General features: G+C 37.7%; 1 protein-coding gene across 1 annotated transcript in view; it reads left to right on the top strand.

Moving 5' to 3' along the window:
* Positions 1 to 15,058, top strand: part of LOC114053720 (thymocyte selection-associated high mobility group box protein TOX) — a 371,079-nt gene extending 356,021 nt beyond the window's left edge. Inside the window, exons 7-9 of the mRNA XM_027876850.1 lie at positions 1,087 to 1,473; positions 11,967 to 12,118; positions 12,611 to 15,058. Coding sequence (XP_027732651.1) covers positions 1,087 to 1,473; positions 11,967 to 12,118; positions 12,611 to 12,647 — 576 coding nt within the window. The 3' untranslated portion in view covers positions 12,648 to 15,058. The remainder of the gene's footprint in view (positions 1 to 1,086; positions 1,474 to 11,966; positions 12,119 to 12,610) is intronic.
* The last annotated feature ends 4,165 nt before the right edge of the window (positions 15,059 to 19,223 follow it).

Raw genomic sequence — 19,223 nt, 5'->3', positions numbered from 1 at the left:
TAATTTATGATGGAGTCTCAAAATTAGGAAAGAGGTTATTTTTATCCAAATCATTATGAAGAACAATTCATCACTAACTACTTAAAGAAATCAAAATGAGCTCTGCAGTGAGTTACTTTAAAGATATGTTAATGTTGTTCTTTGCAATTTAGGTAATTTATTTCAGCAGTCTGTTCCTCAAAACCCATTTCCAACAATTCCCGTTCTCTCATTGCAGTTGTTGTGGTCAATTTTCTTGGTCCCACTGGGAATAAAAATAAGTAACAAAAATGTAATCCGGGGGCAGCTAGGTGACTCAGTGGATAGAGCTCTGGCTTTGAAGTCAGAAGGACCTGAGCTCAAATCTGGCCTCTGACACTTGACACGTACTAGCTGTGTGACTCTGGGCAAGTCACTTAACCCCGATTTCCTCACTAAAAAAAAAAAAAAAGGCAAAAAAAATGTAATCTATAAGAGAAGCTCAAAGATGAGCCTTCATAAAGTACACTACAACTCTGATTCCGGTAGAACAATAGTGATACTCTCTTATTTTCAAATAACCTGGAAAGTCAGCAACTTAAATATTAGAATTTAAAGAGGGGAAAATCTAGACTGTATTATTTTAGAGGTAATATGACAGCTGGAAAAAGAAAGGCAAGATAGAACAGTGGGCCAGGGTAAGGAGACACTAAGTTAAGACAGTTTGTTCTGTAGTTGGACCAGCCACATAACCTCAGGCAAATCCCTTTCTGAACCTCAATTTCTTCATCTGGAAGATGAAGATATTTGTGCTACCTAACTCACAGTGTTGATGTGAGGATAGTACATTGTAAACTGTAAAGTACCATATAAAATAAAACAAGATCAAGTGTACAGAGACTATTATTTGACTAATACCCTATTGGTAAGGTTACATGAAGATATTTTCTTACTGAGTCAGGGAGCCCAGAATGTACTCCAATCCAATAAGCATTATTAAGTGTCTACAGTGTGCAAGGATGCTAAAAGGTATCATTCATGAATATAAGAACAAGTACTCTTGAATATAGAAATTAGCCTGTGTGCTTACCCATCTTAAAGTGCTATTTTTGTCTGTTTTCTCCACAGAGTTACAATGAACCTGTTGATGTTAAAACATCCCAGCCTCCTCAGCTGATTAATTCTAAACAGTCGGTGTTCCATGGGCCCACCCAAGCTCATTCAGCCCTCTACTTAAGTTCCCACTATCACCAACAGCCGGGAATGAATCCTCATGTAACTGCCATGCACCCTAGTCTCCCCAGGAACATAGCACCGAAACCTAATAACCAAATGCCAGTGACTGTCTCTATAGCCAACATGGCGGTGTCTCCTCCTCCTCCCCTTCAGATCAGCCCACCTCTTCACCAGCATCTCAATATACAGCAACACCAGCCAATCACAATGCAGCAGTCAATTGGAAACCAACTACCAATGCAGGTCCAGTCTGCCTTACATTCACCCACAATGCAACAAGTAAGTATTATTTTGCTAACTCTTGACTCTAGCCTCTTTTGTTAACCACAGAACAAGATTACTTATTATGATAAGTGGGGAAGGACTTTTATCTTTTTTTTCTGTTCTGCAGAATAGGTTTATTGTACTTTTACGGCATGTCAATGTAACAGAAGCTTTAAAAAGTATGAAAGAAGTAAAAGGAAGGCTGAATAGTAGAAAGTGCAGATGCAGAAAGGGAGAAGTGTTAGTATTCAATAAATATAGTTCCGCTCTTTGGAAAAGTAGAGTGATGAGCGTGTGGTACATCATAAAGTCACAAGAATTCTTGATGCTGTTTCTTCTCAAAAGCATGGGTTCCTTCCCACAGAATCTATTTTGTTGTACACTTCTCTCCCAGCTTCATGCCACATGCTTTGTTTGTTTTTCTGGGATTAGCAATTCTTGTTTTCAAAAGATGCTAAAGATCCTCAAGCTACTATCTAAGTTAGGAAATCTTAACCTTTTTGGTGTTGTGCACTCCTTTTGTAATCTGGTAAAGCCAATTAACCCCTTCTTGGGATAATGTTTTTAAATGCATAAAATAAAATACATAGGATCATGAAGGAAACCAATTATAGTGAAACAGTTATCCAAAAAAAAAAAAGGAAAAAAGATAAGTTCACAGACTATCTCTGATTTAGGTAGAAAAGTCTTATCATTTAATAATATGGATGAGTGAGCTCAAAGCCTGGAAAATTTTTGTGAGTCATTATATACTTAATAAAGGTGAAGTCCTGGCTAGGCAGAGGAAGATCCTATCTTTGCCCCTTAGTTTTATTCCATTTCTTTCCTTCCCCCTCCCCCATTCATTTGGGTTTGGGAATTGGGAACCTGGAGGACCTCAGGGATCTGGATAGTCTACTGGAAGAGTAGCCTTTACCTGAATGATGACTTGTTGTAGTTTAGCTACTGGAAATTAGATGGGTAGTCATATAGACTTTCTGGCCATAAGCTAATGAGAGAAGTCTGATGTGGACTAAAGCCTTATTGATCAGGAAGTACAGTTTAATATATAGAATTAAGGCTGAGGGCACTAATTAACTGACTGTTTTGAAAAGAGCTTGGTGCTTGAGGCAAAGAGTCTCCTTCTATTGAGCAAAACCTATTTTAGGCCTTGGTCTGAGAAGAAATAGACATTCAGACAGACAGACAGAGAGCTTGTGTAGGACTCAGGAGTGTGTTAGAGTTTCTGCCCTTTATTCTAAAGCAAGGGTTCTTAACTCTTTTTTGTGTGTGAATAATGGACCCCTTTTCAGAATAATGTTTTTTAAATACATGAAATAAATTACTTAAGATAACAAAGGAAACTAATTTCACTGAAATAAATATGTATTTTTCCCCATCTAAATTCAAGGACTTCAGGACTCCCTGGTCTGTGGACTGTAGTTTAATAACTCCTATTCTAAAAGATCTGTAGCAAGGAAAGCTTTACAGCTTTAAACCAAAATAGCCAGGACAGAACCTACTCATCCTATTGTGAGGAAGTAAGAGCACCTCATCTACTGACTCCAAATGAAGCTAGAATCTGAAAGCAGAAAAGTGTCACAACCACGTGCCTGAGTGTTGTTGCCCCTGGCAGTGTCCAGCAGTGATCAACATGGACCAATGGAGCATCGCTGAGGAGCAAACATGCCAGACCAATTATCTAATGCCCTTGGATTCTTGGGAACATGAGAAAATGCCTTTAATTGATATCCTTGTTGAACCCAGTTAATGTTAGGTGACATAATCAAGCTCATGTTTCCTTTGGTGAAGGCATTACTGGGGCAACCTCCTTGCTGAACAAGAATTTCAGAATACTGAGAGATCCTAAAACCATTGCCCAAACAAGTTAAGATAAGTTTGTGCAGCCATTAAATTAAGCCTTATTTTTCAACCCAAATAATATATTGGTCATTAGAGCTACAACTAAAATATTCAGATTTTAGATCCTACAGAGCTAGAAATCTAAGCCCCATGTAATTTATATTGTAGCAGACAGGAAAAGCAATCATATTCAGTCAAGAATTTGCTGTTAAGACTAACATTATTATAGATTACTGGCTGCTTATTGTCAATTAGATAATTTCCAGGCCTGGGAGATCTGGCTCAGTTTTGAGATCCAATTAGTTGAGAAGAATGATCTTTTTTCTCAAGTCTACCATGTTCCTTGAGCCAAGAACAGTAATAATCATCAACCCCTTTTTCTTGACCACTTCCACCAAATCAGTTACTCCATTAGAGAAGAGAAATAAGGAAATAAGGAAAAATTCTTTTCACACCTGTGTTTTATCCATTTATGAGAGTTTATCTTCAGGGTCATATTTATTCTTTGCCTGTTATAAACAATACATCTTTACTCTTTAATGATAAGTGAAACAGTGATTACTTGAAAGCTGTGGTACATATAATAAATTATCTGCTTGTTATGGTGGAGGGAATTCTAGCTAATTCAATATCATGGTTAATTGGGAGTTAGTTCATCCATGGATTGCCAGGTCTTAAACTATTACAATACAATAAGTCAAAACAACAAGCATTTATTAAGTACCTACTATGTGCAAGCACTGTGCTAAGCATTGGGGATATGATCAATAAAAAGAAAGGTAGTTCCTGCCCTCAAAGAGTTTATTACGTAATGTGGGGAGATAACACACAACAGGAGAAAAGAAAGCAGAGTTGGAGGGATATACCAAGGAGTACCCAACATGGAGCCATCTTGCTCCGTGGAGTCGGAACAAAGCAGAGCAGCAAATGCAGAGTGGAGTTGGCCCAAAAGTCCAGTTTCTGCCCTCCACAAAGGAAGTAATTGGGAGAAGATTGGTACTCTACCCTCCTGCCCTCCAAACAGAGGGGAGAGGAGACTGAGGGAGGTGGTGTCAGGCAAGCTTGAATTAACCCATAGTGATGAGATTAGAGATGATGAGCTTAACCTGAAAAGGGTGTCTTTTGATGGGCATGACCTGAGAGGAGCATTCTCTTTCCTGGAGTTATAATGATTATTACCTTGTAGTGCTTCAGGATCACCATTACCAGCATAATTACTATATATTAATAAGTCTGGAAATACAAGTTATTAGTCTATTGCCTTATCAGAAAGGGAAACATGGTCCTTGCAGGCCATGTTGATGACCCACAAAGTCAACTTCTCTACTATTCAGCATAGGGAAATAACCAATCTTTCTCAAAGTTAGTCTGTTTTCTTTTTCTGAACCCAGAACATACCTATCTAGATTGGTTCCAAGCCTATCACCAGGGAGCCACTAGATTTGAGATATTTAAGCATAAATAAAGAAGGCAGGTATGGTGTAGTAGATATAGAACTAGTCAGAGACAGGGTCCAAGTACAACCTTTGATTCTTATTGTTAGCTTTTGTGAACCTAGCCAAGTCACTTAACTTTCCGGTGCTTCAAGCAACAAAATGAGGTGCAATTGACTTTGATGGATTATGTCCAGGGATGTGCTAGTAATTGTTTAACATCTGGTTCTCTGAAAAAGAAAATACAGACAAAACATACTTAAATTATATTCACTTTTAAATGAACAGGGGTTACTCTTATTTATGCTTACATATACCATCAAGTATTGGATCCTCTCCCTCTCTCTTATCTCCATCCTCCCTCCCAATTCATAGGACTTTCAGCTTTGTTGTTGTTGTTGTTATTGTTGTTGTTGTTGTTCAGTCATTTTAGTCATTCCAACTCTTTGTGACCCCATTTGGGGTTTTCTTGACAGAGGTATTGGAGTAGTTTGTTATTTCCTTCTCCAGCTCATTTGACAGATGAGAAACCAAGGCAAAGAGGGTTAAGTGACTTGCTTAGGATCACACAGCTCTAAGTATCTGAGGCCAGATTTGAACTCAGGAAGATGAGTCTCTGATTTCCCTCATTTTCACATGGTAGGTGCTGAATAAATTCCACTTGAATCAAATTGATATTGTTTTTCAAATGGCATAGACATCCCTTTAGGAGGTAGTTTGAGCATAATCTTGCCTGAAAGTGGGGGTAGGGGGTGGGAAGGTAGATTAGCTGCCATCCTAGCCTATCCAGGTTTATGAGACTAAGATCCAAGCATTTTCCAATATGTCAAGCATTCATTTATACTTTTGGTGGCACTTTATCTGCTAATGTCATAACAATATTTTTAGAATCCAAACTATTCTTCTTATGAAACCACTTTCTACCCAAGGATACTAGGCATGTTCATATATTTAAACAAAAAAAAGTTAATATCTATAGTATTTTTAAAATAATCTCATATTTCAGTATTCCTTTGGTTATTTTCTTTTACTTTAGAAAATAAATGTATACTACAGAATGATTGCATAGTCCACCAGGAGTAATAGTCTCATTTTTTCTAGTATATATTTTACACAGAAAACCGATGGACCTAGTTTATTTGTCCAGAATTCTTCCCTTTTTCCTGCTCCACTATATTGTTGAATGAGGTCAAGAGAAAAAAATCATTAATATCTGTCAACTTCCTTTATAACCTTAAGGAAAAATCTTTGTATGATATCATACAGACAGATTTTCAATTTCCTTGTGTAATAAACAGATGCTTTAGGATTTGGATGTAATTTAAAGGTTTAAAAAAAATCACATTGAGATTGATGAATAAATCAGTTGTGAAGACAAAAACATTGATGCCTGTTGAAAATACCTCTCCAGACAGGCAGGAAATGAAATTAGTTCCCCGTAAAGTGTGGGGATGAGTATCACTGCTTAGTTGTGCTGCAGGCTTTTTAGGACTTGCAATAGTGGCACAAGGAAACTGCTAGGGCTACAGAAATCTAATTAAAGAGCAAATGTCCCTTCTGACATCAAATTAATCTTTATCAAGTTCCCTATTTTTATTTCAATCTGGCACCACAAAATGAAATTTAAAATTCTAGGCATGTTGCAAAACAGTTGGCAGTTTTTCTCTTGAGCATTACAATGCAAAACATTCAGCATTGTTTAATTAGACCTCTCAGCATTCCTTTTTTTTTTAATTTTTGATCATCAGAGTTTGTTACAGAATTAGATAAATAATGCCCCTCAAATGAGCCCACAAGTTTAATCCTTGTAGCTATCTCTTCATTTTCAGCATCAGAAATAGATTCCATTTTGACTGGGAAGAAGTTGGAAGAATGTTCATTTGCATCATGGTTCTGCTCTTCTCTCTTTGACCTTCACTTTTAATCTCATTAGTAACCTTCTAAAATTTAGACATTGTAGTACTGAGATCTTAAATGTTTTCATTTTGTACACAGTTTCTGTTTTTGACCTTGCAAAACTAGGCACTAATTTATCTAACCTTAGAGTAGATTAAATGGAAATGATGTTTTCCTGATGATCTATTCCCCAGATTGTTTTCTTCCTTATTGTAGAAAAGGCAGTAGGGTTTTTTTTAATTTTACTTGGTTCCATACATTTTGCTGAATTGATACATTTTTATCATAATGTTTTAGAATATTTTATTATTGTATAGTGTGTTTCCTTTATATAAAAGGGGTGCCCTGTTCACATTGATCCATCATATTCATTTCCTACATCTCTTCCACCAGAGTTCAAATAGTTCTTGGTAAGAATTCACACTCATGTTTCTTTGATGGGTGCTGACTAAAAGTACAAAATGAGGCCATTGAGCCTATTACCTCATTTCACTTTTAAGAGCTTACTCCCTCCTATGTGTCTAGCACTGCACTAGCACTGTGTGTCTAAGACTGTGAAAGGCCATAGCAGAAGTTGTACAACAAGGTAATTAATGATAAAAGTAAGAATAATCAATCCATCAATCAACCAGCATATATTAAGTACTTACTATGTGCCAGGCAAGACTATAATTAAATACATGCCTGCTCTTGGAAAATGATTAAAATTCTTTGCATCAAAGAGTCATGTGGATGCTGAGAGAAAGATTTGGATTGGAAAGGATAGGTTGGAATTCAATTCAACTCAATTTTTAAAAATAACCATTGAGCGCATAATATGTGCAAGGCTTTGTACTTGCTTCTGGGGGTATAAAAATACATATGACATAGACCCTGCCTACAAGGAGTTTATAATCTATTGTGGGGAAGGTGGCCAATATGTACATAAATAACTTATGATAAAAGAGAGGGTGTAATAAGTTTGAAATTCAGATCCTGGGGAAAGAACTATAAGAAATTTAAAGGAGGCAGAGGGGGGGTGACAAAAGGAGGTCAGGAGCTGTCAGTCTCTCAAGTAAGACCTTAAAGGAATGGAGAGACTTCAAAAGAAGGAGATAGGGAAAGAAGTAGAGATCATCCCAGGCATAAGGGAGGAAAAAAAGCATATGAACAAAAGCAGGAAAACAGGAGAGGGAAGGATGAAAATGAGGGGTTTAGAATAGTCCAGAGTGGCAAGAATGTGGAGCATGTGAAAGGGAGTAGGATGAGATAAGTCTAGAAAGAGAGAGCACCCAGATTATTGAGACCTTGACTCTTGGGACCTGAAGTTAATGCTTTACTCAGTAAGCAATGAGGAGTCAGTCAAGGTTTTTGAGTGGAGGAATGATAAGAGGAATGACATCAGAGCACTGCATTAGGAAGATTACACACCAGCAATGTAAAAGATCAATTAGAGCCCCAGTCTGATGCCAATCTACCATTTTAGATTTATCTCATATACTCTATATTATGACTAAACCCATCTATCCCTCATTTTCACCCTGCTTTCTCCTTGGGATGAATCAAAAAGGAGACAGCCTGGTGATAGGAAGTCCATCTTGGACACCATTTCCCAAAAGATTTCTCCGTTACCCCATCACGCTCTACGTTGTATTGCAGTATACCTATCTATATAACATCTTATAGCAGCATGGTGTGCAAGATAAGCTTGGAATCAGGGAAACCCAGGTTCAAGTCTTACCTCTGACCTGCATGAACTATATGACCTTGGCTAGTGATTTAATCTCTCAGCTATGCCAATCTCCTCTCCCCTAAAAGGTGATGTCTTATTCCCCCTAGTAGATTGTAAACTCTCAAAGTCTAACTCTCTACCCTGTCCTTGTCTATGTATCACTAGCTTTTAGCACCATTCCTTGCACCTAATAGGTACTTAATAAATGTATGTGGAATTTGTTTACAGATGCTTAGAGCCTGAACTAGGGTGGTTACACTGAGACAGTGGAAAGAATGGGATAGATGAAAGATATATTGCCAAGGTATTGGCATATTGGTAACATTGGCAGCTAGGTGGCACAGTGGCTAGCATGCCAGGGAGTCAGCAAGACTCATCTTCCTTAGTTCAAATCTGGCCTCAGATACTTACTAACTGTGTGATCCCAGGCAAATGACTTACCCCCGTTTGCCTCAGTTCCTCATCTATAAAATGATCTGGAGAATAAATGGCAAGCCACTCTAGTATCATTGCCAAGAAAACCCCAAATGGGGTCATGAAGAGCTGGACACGACTGAAACAACTCAGCAACAACAACGATATTGTCAAGGTATAATAAACAGGATTTGACAACTGTTCCTAGGTGGTAGATGACAGAGAAGAGCCAAAGGTGACTCCAAAGTGACGAGATTTAGTGATTAAGAAGATGGGGGTGCCATAAACAGAAGAAAAATAAAGATAGAACTCATCAACTCCTCTACCACACAAACCCCACCACCACTAGCTCTGCCCCCTCAAAAAAAGTCATCTGTAGCTCTTTAGTAAGAGACACAAACTAGTTGTTAGGGATTTAATCAAATAGGCATTATTTAGTCTACATGAATCCAAATAACCTGTTTAGCTGAATTGTTTATTTTTTTTCTTTTGATTGTTTTTACATCAAATGAGCTTTGGTTTCAGATTCAGGGAGAAGCACAGGGGAATAAGCATTTATTAAGTGGCTACTATGTGCCAGGTACTGTGGTAAGCTCTTTATCTCATTTGATCCTTACAACAACCCTACAAGGTAGGTATTCTCATTTTACAGTTGAGGAAACTGAGGCAAACAGAGGTTAAGTGACTTGCCTAGGGTCAAATTTGAATTCAGGTCTTCCTGACTCCAGGTCCAGCACTCTATACACTGTACCACCTAGCTCCTTACTGAGTCAAGGAACCTGGGTACAAATCTCAGTTCTGTTATTTGCTTCTTTTGACCTTGGGCAAGTCACTTAAACTGTCTGACCCTAGTTTCTCCATACATACTATGATGGAATTGGACTAATAGGCCTTTGAAGTCCCTTTCAGCTCTAAATCTATGCTGCTAAATAGTTGCATCTTTAGTGAGGATATGCACACCTATTGCGCACATTATTCCCATCATTTGATTTTGCAATTAAATTGAAAAAGAAGGTGATGATGTCTTTTTACTTCAGATAAATTACCTTCTTCCTTTTGTCCTCAGTTTTCCCATCTGTAAAAGGAGGATGTGGGGCTATGTAATCTCTAATGCGCCCTCCAGTTCTAGCATAGAGATAGAGAAGGTACCTGTGATTTCTTTAATGAGAGACTCCCACCTATTCAGATTGGCAATTCATCGCCTTTTTGTCTTAGAGAGTTGCCTGGGCACTGAGAATTTAAGTGACTGGCATTATATGGTATAATAGAAAGGACAATAATTATGATGGTGATAATCAATGTCCATTTATACAGGGTGGTATTTCATATCAGTGAGCCCCAGGCATTTATATCAAGTTTTCAAAAAATGAATAAAAGACCAAGGAAATAAACGTGTTTAAAATGAATTCTAGTACTGTCAGACATTTCAGAATCTTCTATAATATTGTATCATCCAAAACATAACCAATAAGTAAATAAATGGCAAATCAATTTTTTTAAGATCAAATGATCTTAACCTGGTCTCAGACACTTGCTGTGAGACCCTGGACAAGTCACTTAACCCTGTTTGCCTCAGTTCCTCATCTATAAAATGAGCTGGAGATGGAAATGGCAAATCACTCCAGTATCTTTGCCAAGAACACCCCCAATGGGGTTACAAAGAGTCAAACACAACTGAAATGACTGAACAACAACAAAGAATTAGTGAATGGGACATGGTATTTTCCTTCTTTGTACTAAATTGTCTGTGTGTTTATTGTAATGATTGACATTTAAATAATGCCTGGCAAATAATATGTGTTATATAAATGCTTATTCCCTTTCCCTTCCATTTCCCTCAAGTCTCTGAATTTTTCTAGGATGAGATACATAGGTGAGATTTGTAGTAGAAAAAGACAGCCATGATATATTAACTAAGTGTTTTATTTTGGGTATTTCCAACAAAGCTTGGTTGGATTATTCTTGAATTCACTAGATAAGCTGAAAATAATTCTTTGCATGATTTCTGTTTACTTGATCCATCTACATATTTCCGAGATTCTGTCCTTGAATTCCTAATGACTCCTAGTATTGAAAGTGAACCCTTCACCATACTATTATACTGAAAGAATCTTCCTGAAATCTGATTGTTGTGTCCCAGCTAATACGCTTTTCAATTAAAAAATATTTGCTCTACCTTACACTTTCTCTTTCTCTGCTTTCCAGCGGCAAGTTGTTATGAGTCCTTCTCTCTGCATTAGTCCAACAACTGCTCAAAAGCTTTGGTTGAATTTTTGTTTAGTTGAGAAAGAAGTACAAATAACAGAAGAAGCAGATGGTCTCTGTGATTGAATGAAAAAAAAGGGTTTTGAGAACAATGTGTGAATAGGTGTAGTCTAATAAAACACTCAGCCACCTGCTGCCTGCATCCTTCAAAAAAAGATTCTGTTGCATATTCTGGGAATTAACTACTGGGGTATCCTTAGGTTTAATGAAGGAAAAAGTAAACTCTGAGGGTTGTAGAAGCTATTCCCCTCCTCGCCACCCGTGTTTGGATTCAGTTATCATCTCTCTAGCTTAAAATTTTCCTTAGTTTAACAACTTTATGCTCTAAAGTATAACTACATGTGAACTAACAGGCTTTCAAATCAAGGTGGCACAGTGGATGGAGCATCAATTTTCCAATCAGGAAGACTCATCTTCCTCAGTTCAAATCTGACCCCAGACACTTACTAGCTGTGTGGCCCTGGACAAGTCACTTAATCCTGTTTGCCCCAGTTTCCTCATCTGTAAAATGAGCTGGAGAAGGAAATGACAAACCACTCCATTATCTTTGCCAAGAAAATCCAAATGGGGTCATGAAGCGTTGGACGAGACTGAAACTGAAATGACTGAACAACAACAAAGAATTAGGTCCATGGGACTTGGCATTTTACTTCTTTGTATTAAGTTGTCTGAGTCTATATTGTAATGACTGACATTTAAATAACGTTCTACTCTTTGCAAATCACCTTATGTGCATAGCGTTACCTGATCCTTTTGCTATAGTTATTATACATATTTCACTGAGGAGGAAACTGAGGCTAAGAGGTTAAGTGACTTGCCCAAGGTGACATAGTGAGTAGTGGTTTGAGACAATTCAAACCTTCCTCCAAGTCTAACTCCAATTTGCTTGCGGTAAATGGATAGTTAATGAGCAAGTGTCGATTCTAAAAACCTGATTTCTTTTTCAGGGGTTTACTCTTCAACCTGATTATCAGACTATTATCAATCCCACATCTACAGCTGCACAGGTTGTAACCCAAGCAATGGAGTACGTACGTTCAGGCTGCAGAAATCCTCCAGCACAGACTGTGGACTGGAATAATGACTACTGCAGTAATGGGTAAGCAGCCAGGGAATGCCTCCTTTATTTTAAACTACATTTGGCACGTAAGTAGAGTCCCTTGTTTTTATGAGAGGCGAAAAGAAGATGACAGGCCACACCTTTGTCTCTTTTTCTGATATTTACAAAAGAAGTTCATCCAGAAGAGCTCTTTGCGTTTGGTCAGCCCCGCAAAATGATGCTCCAGGAATTATGAAGCAGGCTTCTGGCTTCTTCCAGTAAGCCACACCTTTTAGGTAACTTCACAGTAGTACCTCTACTCACCTCCATTTTTCATGCTAGCAATGAGGCCATTCTCTGGAACAACAGTGGAATCAGTCCATTAACAAGCACTGATTAGGTACTAACTGTGTACCAGGCACAGTTCTAAGGGAAAGCAAAAGGGGGGAGGGGGAGAGAGAGTGAAAAGAATTTCTTCCCTCTATTGACCACCCAAAGGTGTGTGGCCAGCATAACCACCTCTGTATGTATGTTTGTTTTCTCCCCATGCAGGAGCATGCAGAGGGACAAAGCGCTGTACCTTACCTGAAAATCAGATCGCCTCTTCTTTCCAAGAAGGAATGCAGGGAAGTCTTTTCACCATGGATTGCTTTGTGCAGTCAAGGCAGTTCTGCAATTTATTAGAAAATATAAGTTGCTAAGCACTTAGGACTATTTGAGCTTGTGGGTCACCCACCCTGGGAAAAAAAAATAGTCATGCTTCTTTCTTTATTGTTTCTCTCCCCCCCACCCCCATTCCCTAAATCCTTTACGGACATTGTTTTTCTTCTTCCCTGAGGGAAACTTGGACCATTCAGATTTTATGTTGGTTTTTTGTTGTGAAGTGCTTCGCTATAGTAACTGCCTTAGCAACTGTAGATGTCTCGGATTAAAGTCCTGGATTTTCCATTGGTTTTCATAATGGGTGTTTATATGAAACTACTAAAGACTTTTTAAATGGCTTGATGTAGCAGTCATAGCAAGTTTGTAAATAGCATCTATGTTACACTCTCCTAGAGTATAAAATGTGAATGTTTTTGTAGCTAAATTGTAATTGGAAACTGGCTCATTCCAGTTTATTGATTTCACAATAGGGGTTAAATTGGCAAACATTCATATTTTTACTTCATTTTTAAAAAAAACAACTGACTAATAGTTCTATATTTTCAAAATATTTGAGAAAAAATATTCCCAAATGATTTTAATTTAAAAACCAATTGGCTTTGTCTCATTGATCAGACAAAAAAAAACATTTTGGGGGAAGCGCAAACACATTTATTTTGTACTGCAGAAAAAAAATTGCTTTTTTGTATCACTTTTTGTGTAATGGTTAGTAAATGTCATTTAAGTCCTTTTATGTATAAAACTGCCAAATGCTTACCTGGTATTTTATTAGATGCAGAAACAGATTGGAAACAGCTAAATTATAACCTTTACATATGGCTCTGTATTATTGTTTCTTCATACTGTGTCTGTATTTAATCTTTTTTTATGGAACCTGTTGCGCCTATTTATGAAATAATAAATATAGGTGTTTGTAAGTAAATTTGTTAGCATTTTAAAGAGGTTTCTTTGATGTTTTAACTTTTGCTGGCAAAAAAATATTCACACCTGGTGTGAATACTTTATTATTTAGTTTTTACAGTGACATGAATAAAGCCAAACCTGCTTTTCATTTAGCAGCAAATGAAAGTAACCAATCCTTATTTCTGCATTTCTTTGGTTGATGCAAAAGCAAAACGATCCTATTTAAGAACTTCCCTTCTTGATCCAACGAAACAGGGAACTATCCTAAAAGACACATGAACCACAAGACTAAACAAACAAAAGGGTCCTTCATCTAAAAAGAGTTGCTTCTTGGTTCTCAGTCCAGTTTTAGTTAATAAAAAAAAACTTTAAAGTAAAAGAAGAGCAAAATAGAGAAAATCAGCCTGAACTGACCAAAATGCCTCCTCCAGTTACATTTAATGGACATTCAGAAAGTTTATGAGAATGAATGAATTAGGGTCAGGGTGGGGGTGGGGGAAAGGGTGTGGAAAGAAGGGAGTTAAGGGAAACACAGCCATCTAAAATTCCTCCAAAAATGAAAGGTGAGTGACCAAGGCAGCAGGGAGAAAGAAAAAGAAACTCAGAAGCAAAAATCAATCATAAAAAATGAGATTCTTGTTGTCCTTTGTGGCCACTACATTTCTCTTCTCCCTCCAGAAGTCCTGTGCTTGTCAGAGGAATTACATGGGTGCAAGAGACCTGCAGAAGAACAGAGGGCTATGAGAATCTAGCTGGACATATGTACGGCTTGTAGATCAAAGACCACTAGCAAACCAGACCCTTATGGAGGATTGTATCCAGGAAGCTAGCCTAGTTGGTAATCAGGGGAATGGCTGATGTCTCTTTCATGCAGTGTGTGAAATAAACTTAGCGATTTAACTAAATACAAATATATGCATTGTGTAATCCAGTCAGAATTAAAAAGACAAAAGGTATGCTTGCTTTGGAATGATTTTAGGCATTGTACAACCTTGAATCACTTGAGCATGTAATAACTAATAAATAATGCAGATCCAATGTGATTATTAAAATGACTGTAGCTGAGAGCTCTAATTTTCCTGTCTTGAAACTGTATAAGAACTCATGTGATTGAGTTCACAGCTTATTGTTTGTCTGTTTAGCATTTTAGAAATATACCAGCACTACTAATTACCTAATGTCTTTTATTTATTATATTATGATAAAAATTTTCAGTCGCATTAATTATAAAATGAGAAGGTAATTACTAGAGTGAGAACAACCCGATTTGACTTTGACAGGCAGTTTGTACAGGAAAGTACTATGTTGTTTACGTCCTTTCTAGAGCAGGTGTACAACCAGGGTAGGAACAGTGTTGAAATTCAATACCAAATACAGTAAAAAACATAAATGTAAATAAAAGAAAATACATCGTAAATAAAAATACTTATCATGTGTGACCGGATTCTATTTGATTATCCATTGGTCTCTGAAAGAAAAACCCCAGTCAGATGAGAAATTCCAAAAGGATATCTTGGCAGAATTGATCAGGCAGAAAAAGAAATATGCTTACCCTGACTTCCTCCCCCCTTTCCCCAAGATCCTCATATCCAAAACACTTAAAGAAGGTGCCTTTATCAGGATGACCCTCTAGGGAAGTGATACATTTTCGGAGGAGTCTTCGATATTTAGACATGGGGCTCACCATTCTAGAATCATGTCTGGACAGAGTAAAGAGCCAATGGTTCGGATAAAATGACTCACTACATGTGGAGTAATAATTCTGAGAGGTAATGACAAAACAGAGGTGTAAGTGAAGGTCCCAGTTATTGTCCTAAAGAAATATCTCTGTCAAATTCAGCCATGATCATGAACATGGAACTTCATCAGCACATTTGAAAAGCATAGACAAAAAGACAGACCATTAAAAGGAAGGGGAATGATGGGGAAAGGGGGAGGGGACTGTAGAAGTGGTAATCTGAGCATGTTGATATTCCTACAAATGTCAGAGTCAATAATGGAAAGATAGTCAAATAATGATTCAAAAAGTTATTCCCTGGGATTGTTTTCATCTTGATACATTAAAAAGATGGAGAGTGGTCTAATGAGGCATCAGCAGTCAATAAGAAATCATGACCAAAGTGATCTACAGTTCATAGGGAAGTAGAAGAAAATCTCCAAAGCAGATTTAAGAATTGATGTATCAGTGGCCAGATTCCTGTTCCCCTAGATACACTGGAATCATTGTTGAGCCCCTCGGAAGGTACTCCTGGGTAACAGAGACAATCAGTTTGACTCCAACTTTAGAAGAAATCTCAAGTTAAAATTATTGAATGTTCTATGGAATCCTGGAAGAAATTCCCAAGGAGGCAATGAGAAACTGCATGTGCTAATAACTTTTTTTATTTACAAGATGGATTACTTTAAGCCATTTGTAAATGTCACATTGCATTAAATTGACTGCCTTTTAAATGACTCCCCCTATTATGACTTCATGTTTTTAGGGTGCCAGTTATATTTTGCAATACAGGTCTAAATCCACTCTAATAAATGTGCAAGGGATTGACCCTGTTCATTTGTTGCAGTACAATTTGAGGTTGTTCAATATTAATAGAAACAATAGGTCATCAGCCAAGGTTTGGCAATTGTTTTGCAGTCATGGCCACTATACTGGTCTTTGTCATAATGGGCTTTTGATTCCCCTTCTCATTTCTCAAAAAAAAAAAAAAACTTCTCCGTTAAGCTAGCGTTCTTGTACTCCTTTTAAATATGGGTCAAAAAAGCAAAGCCCATCAGGATGAAGCTATTTGTTAAGGTTTAAAACCAGACATTGATGGAACCAGGGACACAACTCTTTCCCCACATGCCCAATTTATCATTTTCATTGAGATACACTATCTCTGAATGACTACCTCTGGCATCCCTTGCTAAGCACAAGACCTTCCTAATATGGCATATTTGTCTCCTTATATTGCTGCGTGCCTAGCACAATATCCTGTGCTTAAGTAGGAATTCAGTAAATATCTGTGGCTGGATAGGCTTCTGTAAACATTCTATTATTCAATGTTTATTAAGTACCTATTTGCAAGACTCTGCAAAGAAAAGTAACCAATTACAGAGAGACATACACAATGCCCTCTTAATGCTATAGACACTTCAAATAAAGCACTTTGGTTCTATGGTGGATCCATGATTTCATCCTTGTTGTGGCATTGGGAATAAGGGGGGTAGGCCTTGAGAAATAGCATTCCCACCATGCTTTTGTGTCATGTGCTCTCTTTATCCATACTTTCCCATGGATTCACTACAAGAGAATCTGTTGAATATCTAGAGGTCTTCTTGTTCTATTAGTTTTGAAAGGTGCTCCCAAAAGAAGGGTTATGTACTTAGCTTGTAGTCATTGTGGATTGAAGAAAAAATGAGGCCATTGTGCCCTAAAGCCTAAAACTGTAGGGGTCATCACAGAATGGTAGGATTTAGTTAGTGCTTGAAGGGACTTCAGAGAAAGTAAGTGGTCCAATCCAGAGGAAAGGAGTACAGAGAGAAAAATTTCAAAATAATTAATGCATTATTTCCTCAGGCTATATTATCGAACACGCCAGGAATTTTGCTAATGATGGCAAGAGCAAAAAGATTCACATCAAGGAAGACAGAAAAGACAAAAGTCTTAGACAAGCAGAAGTGTTGGATGCTGTAGAGAAAGTTTAAGGGACAAACAAGAAAGTCCTATGGCAAAAAAAAAAAGTCAAAGGCAATAAATACAATTCAACCAAGGCTACTGTGCATGACACACTGTACTAGACACCAACAGGACTGCAGAAATGAACAAATCCAATCTTGCTCTTAAGAGAATTTACAATCTAATAGGAAGAAATATTACATGAATACAAATAGCTGCAACCATAATTAAATTCAAGAAAAAAGGTATGCTTGTGAGAAGTACAAAGTGCTATAAGAGTCAAGAACAGACTAGAGTCCTCTGTGATAAAGGAACACAGTCCAGCAAGACATCCCTAGTAAAGACCAGGCCTAAGGCATCCCAGGAAAGAAAAAAAAGTGTTTTGTTTTTAGAGATGCTCACATAGAGAGGCCCCTATCTCCCTTAGACATACCAATGGACTGACTGAACCTGTGATTTCACAGGTATAAAAGAACCTCCTAGATAAAGAAACCCCTTCTACCAATGGAGGCTGGCACCATTTCCCCCTTAGTCTTAGAGTATTGAGAAGGGCACTAAGAAGTTAAATGTCTTACTCAAAGCCACATAGCCAGCATATGTCAGAGGGGTGACTTGAACTCAGCTCTCTCAAGTTCAAAAGCTAATTATCAAGTACACCACACCAACTTTCAATTCTCAGCACCAAAAAAGTACTAATATTTCTCAGTCAGGAACATTGCTTAAAGGAGAGGAATTAAGTTGCTTCTTGGCACCACTGAATCCTGAGAAGCTTTGCAGGCATGGCACCTCCTCAAGGGCACAGAATCAGTGGCTCCATGGACAGATGCTATGAAATATGCCATCTCATCTCTTACACAGCCGAGCATTTCATCATCTAGTATTCCAAGCCAAATTAAATTGTAGGTAAGATTAAGTTCTTATTCTCCTGACTTGGAGACAACTGAGAACAATGACTTGTTAGATTTCAACATCTGTCATAGCTACTGCCTAATTAAAGAAACCTACTAGCAAATGTAAGCCAGCATGGAGCCTACAACTGTCATTATTTCACATTTTATTAACAGCTTGCTAGCATAGACATTTTAAAGCAAAATTTCATTCACACTGGTATCAGAAGCCAGCCAAAAAAAAGTGACTAGAAAATAAAATGGAAAGACCTAGCAAATCTAAGGAGGAAAAAAAAAGCCTTCAATGCTCAAGAAAGGCTACATGCAAAACTACAGTATTTTAAAGGTTTGGGCATCACCATTTGACAATTGTGTGTTTACAATAAGACTGAACATAATTGCACTGATGGGCTGTCAGGGAAAAGATTAATTTGGCAAAGATTAGTATTGACTTGCTGTTTATTAAGGCTTTTAAACAGCTGTATCTGGCAACATTCCTGTAAGTGCCTGTCATATCTGAAAATCAGGCTCACACCCTGGTGCTTGCCAGCTGTTACTAAACAATCTTATACCACTTTGAATGTCTTTCTCCGGGCCAAACAGCAATGGCAAAGTATTGCCAAATGAGTCTTTTTCTCCTCCTGTCACTTTTCTTTGGGGCGTGTAGGGGGTGAGAGGAGAATGGGTTCTGAAAACTGAAATGTCAGCTTATGGTTGATGGCTTAGCTGATAACAGATCCCGGAAGCCAGAAGGTGGTTAGGTGAACATGTCCCACATATAGAGATTGGTATTTCTGTTAGTCACCTCACAGAGACAAAGAAGCCACAGTTTGCAACTGTTGCTGGCAGAAGGTTTTGAAAACGGTTAGAAATGGTGATCAAAGATGTGAGAGTCGTCCAAAGTCCAAAATTAATGTTTCATTTCCTCAGGCCATATACATGCTTTGTGTGCCATAGTGTTGAATAAAGACTACACAGTTGAAAGTTGGACCCAAATACAGGAGTGGGCCATTCATCTTTATAAAGTGAACTGAGTTTCTATCTAGAGATGCCT

Source organism: Vombatus ursinus, unplaced genomic scaffold (genome assembly GCF_900497805.2).
Source record: "Vombatus ursinus unplaced genomic scaffold, bare-nosed wombat genome assembly UNPS02014812.1, whole genome shotgun sequence".
NCBI lineage: Eukaryota > Metazoa > Chordata > Mammalia > Diprotodontia > Vombatidae > Vombatus > Vombatus ursinus.
The sequence above is the reverse complement of the archived record's forward strand: the minus strand, read 5'-3'. Positions and strand labels throughout refer to the sequence as shown.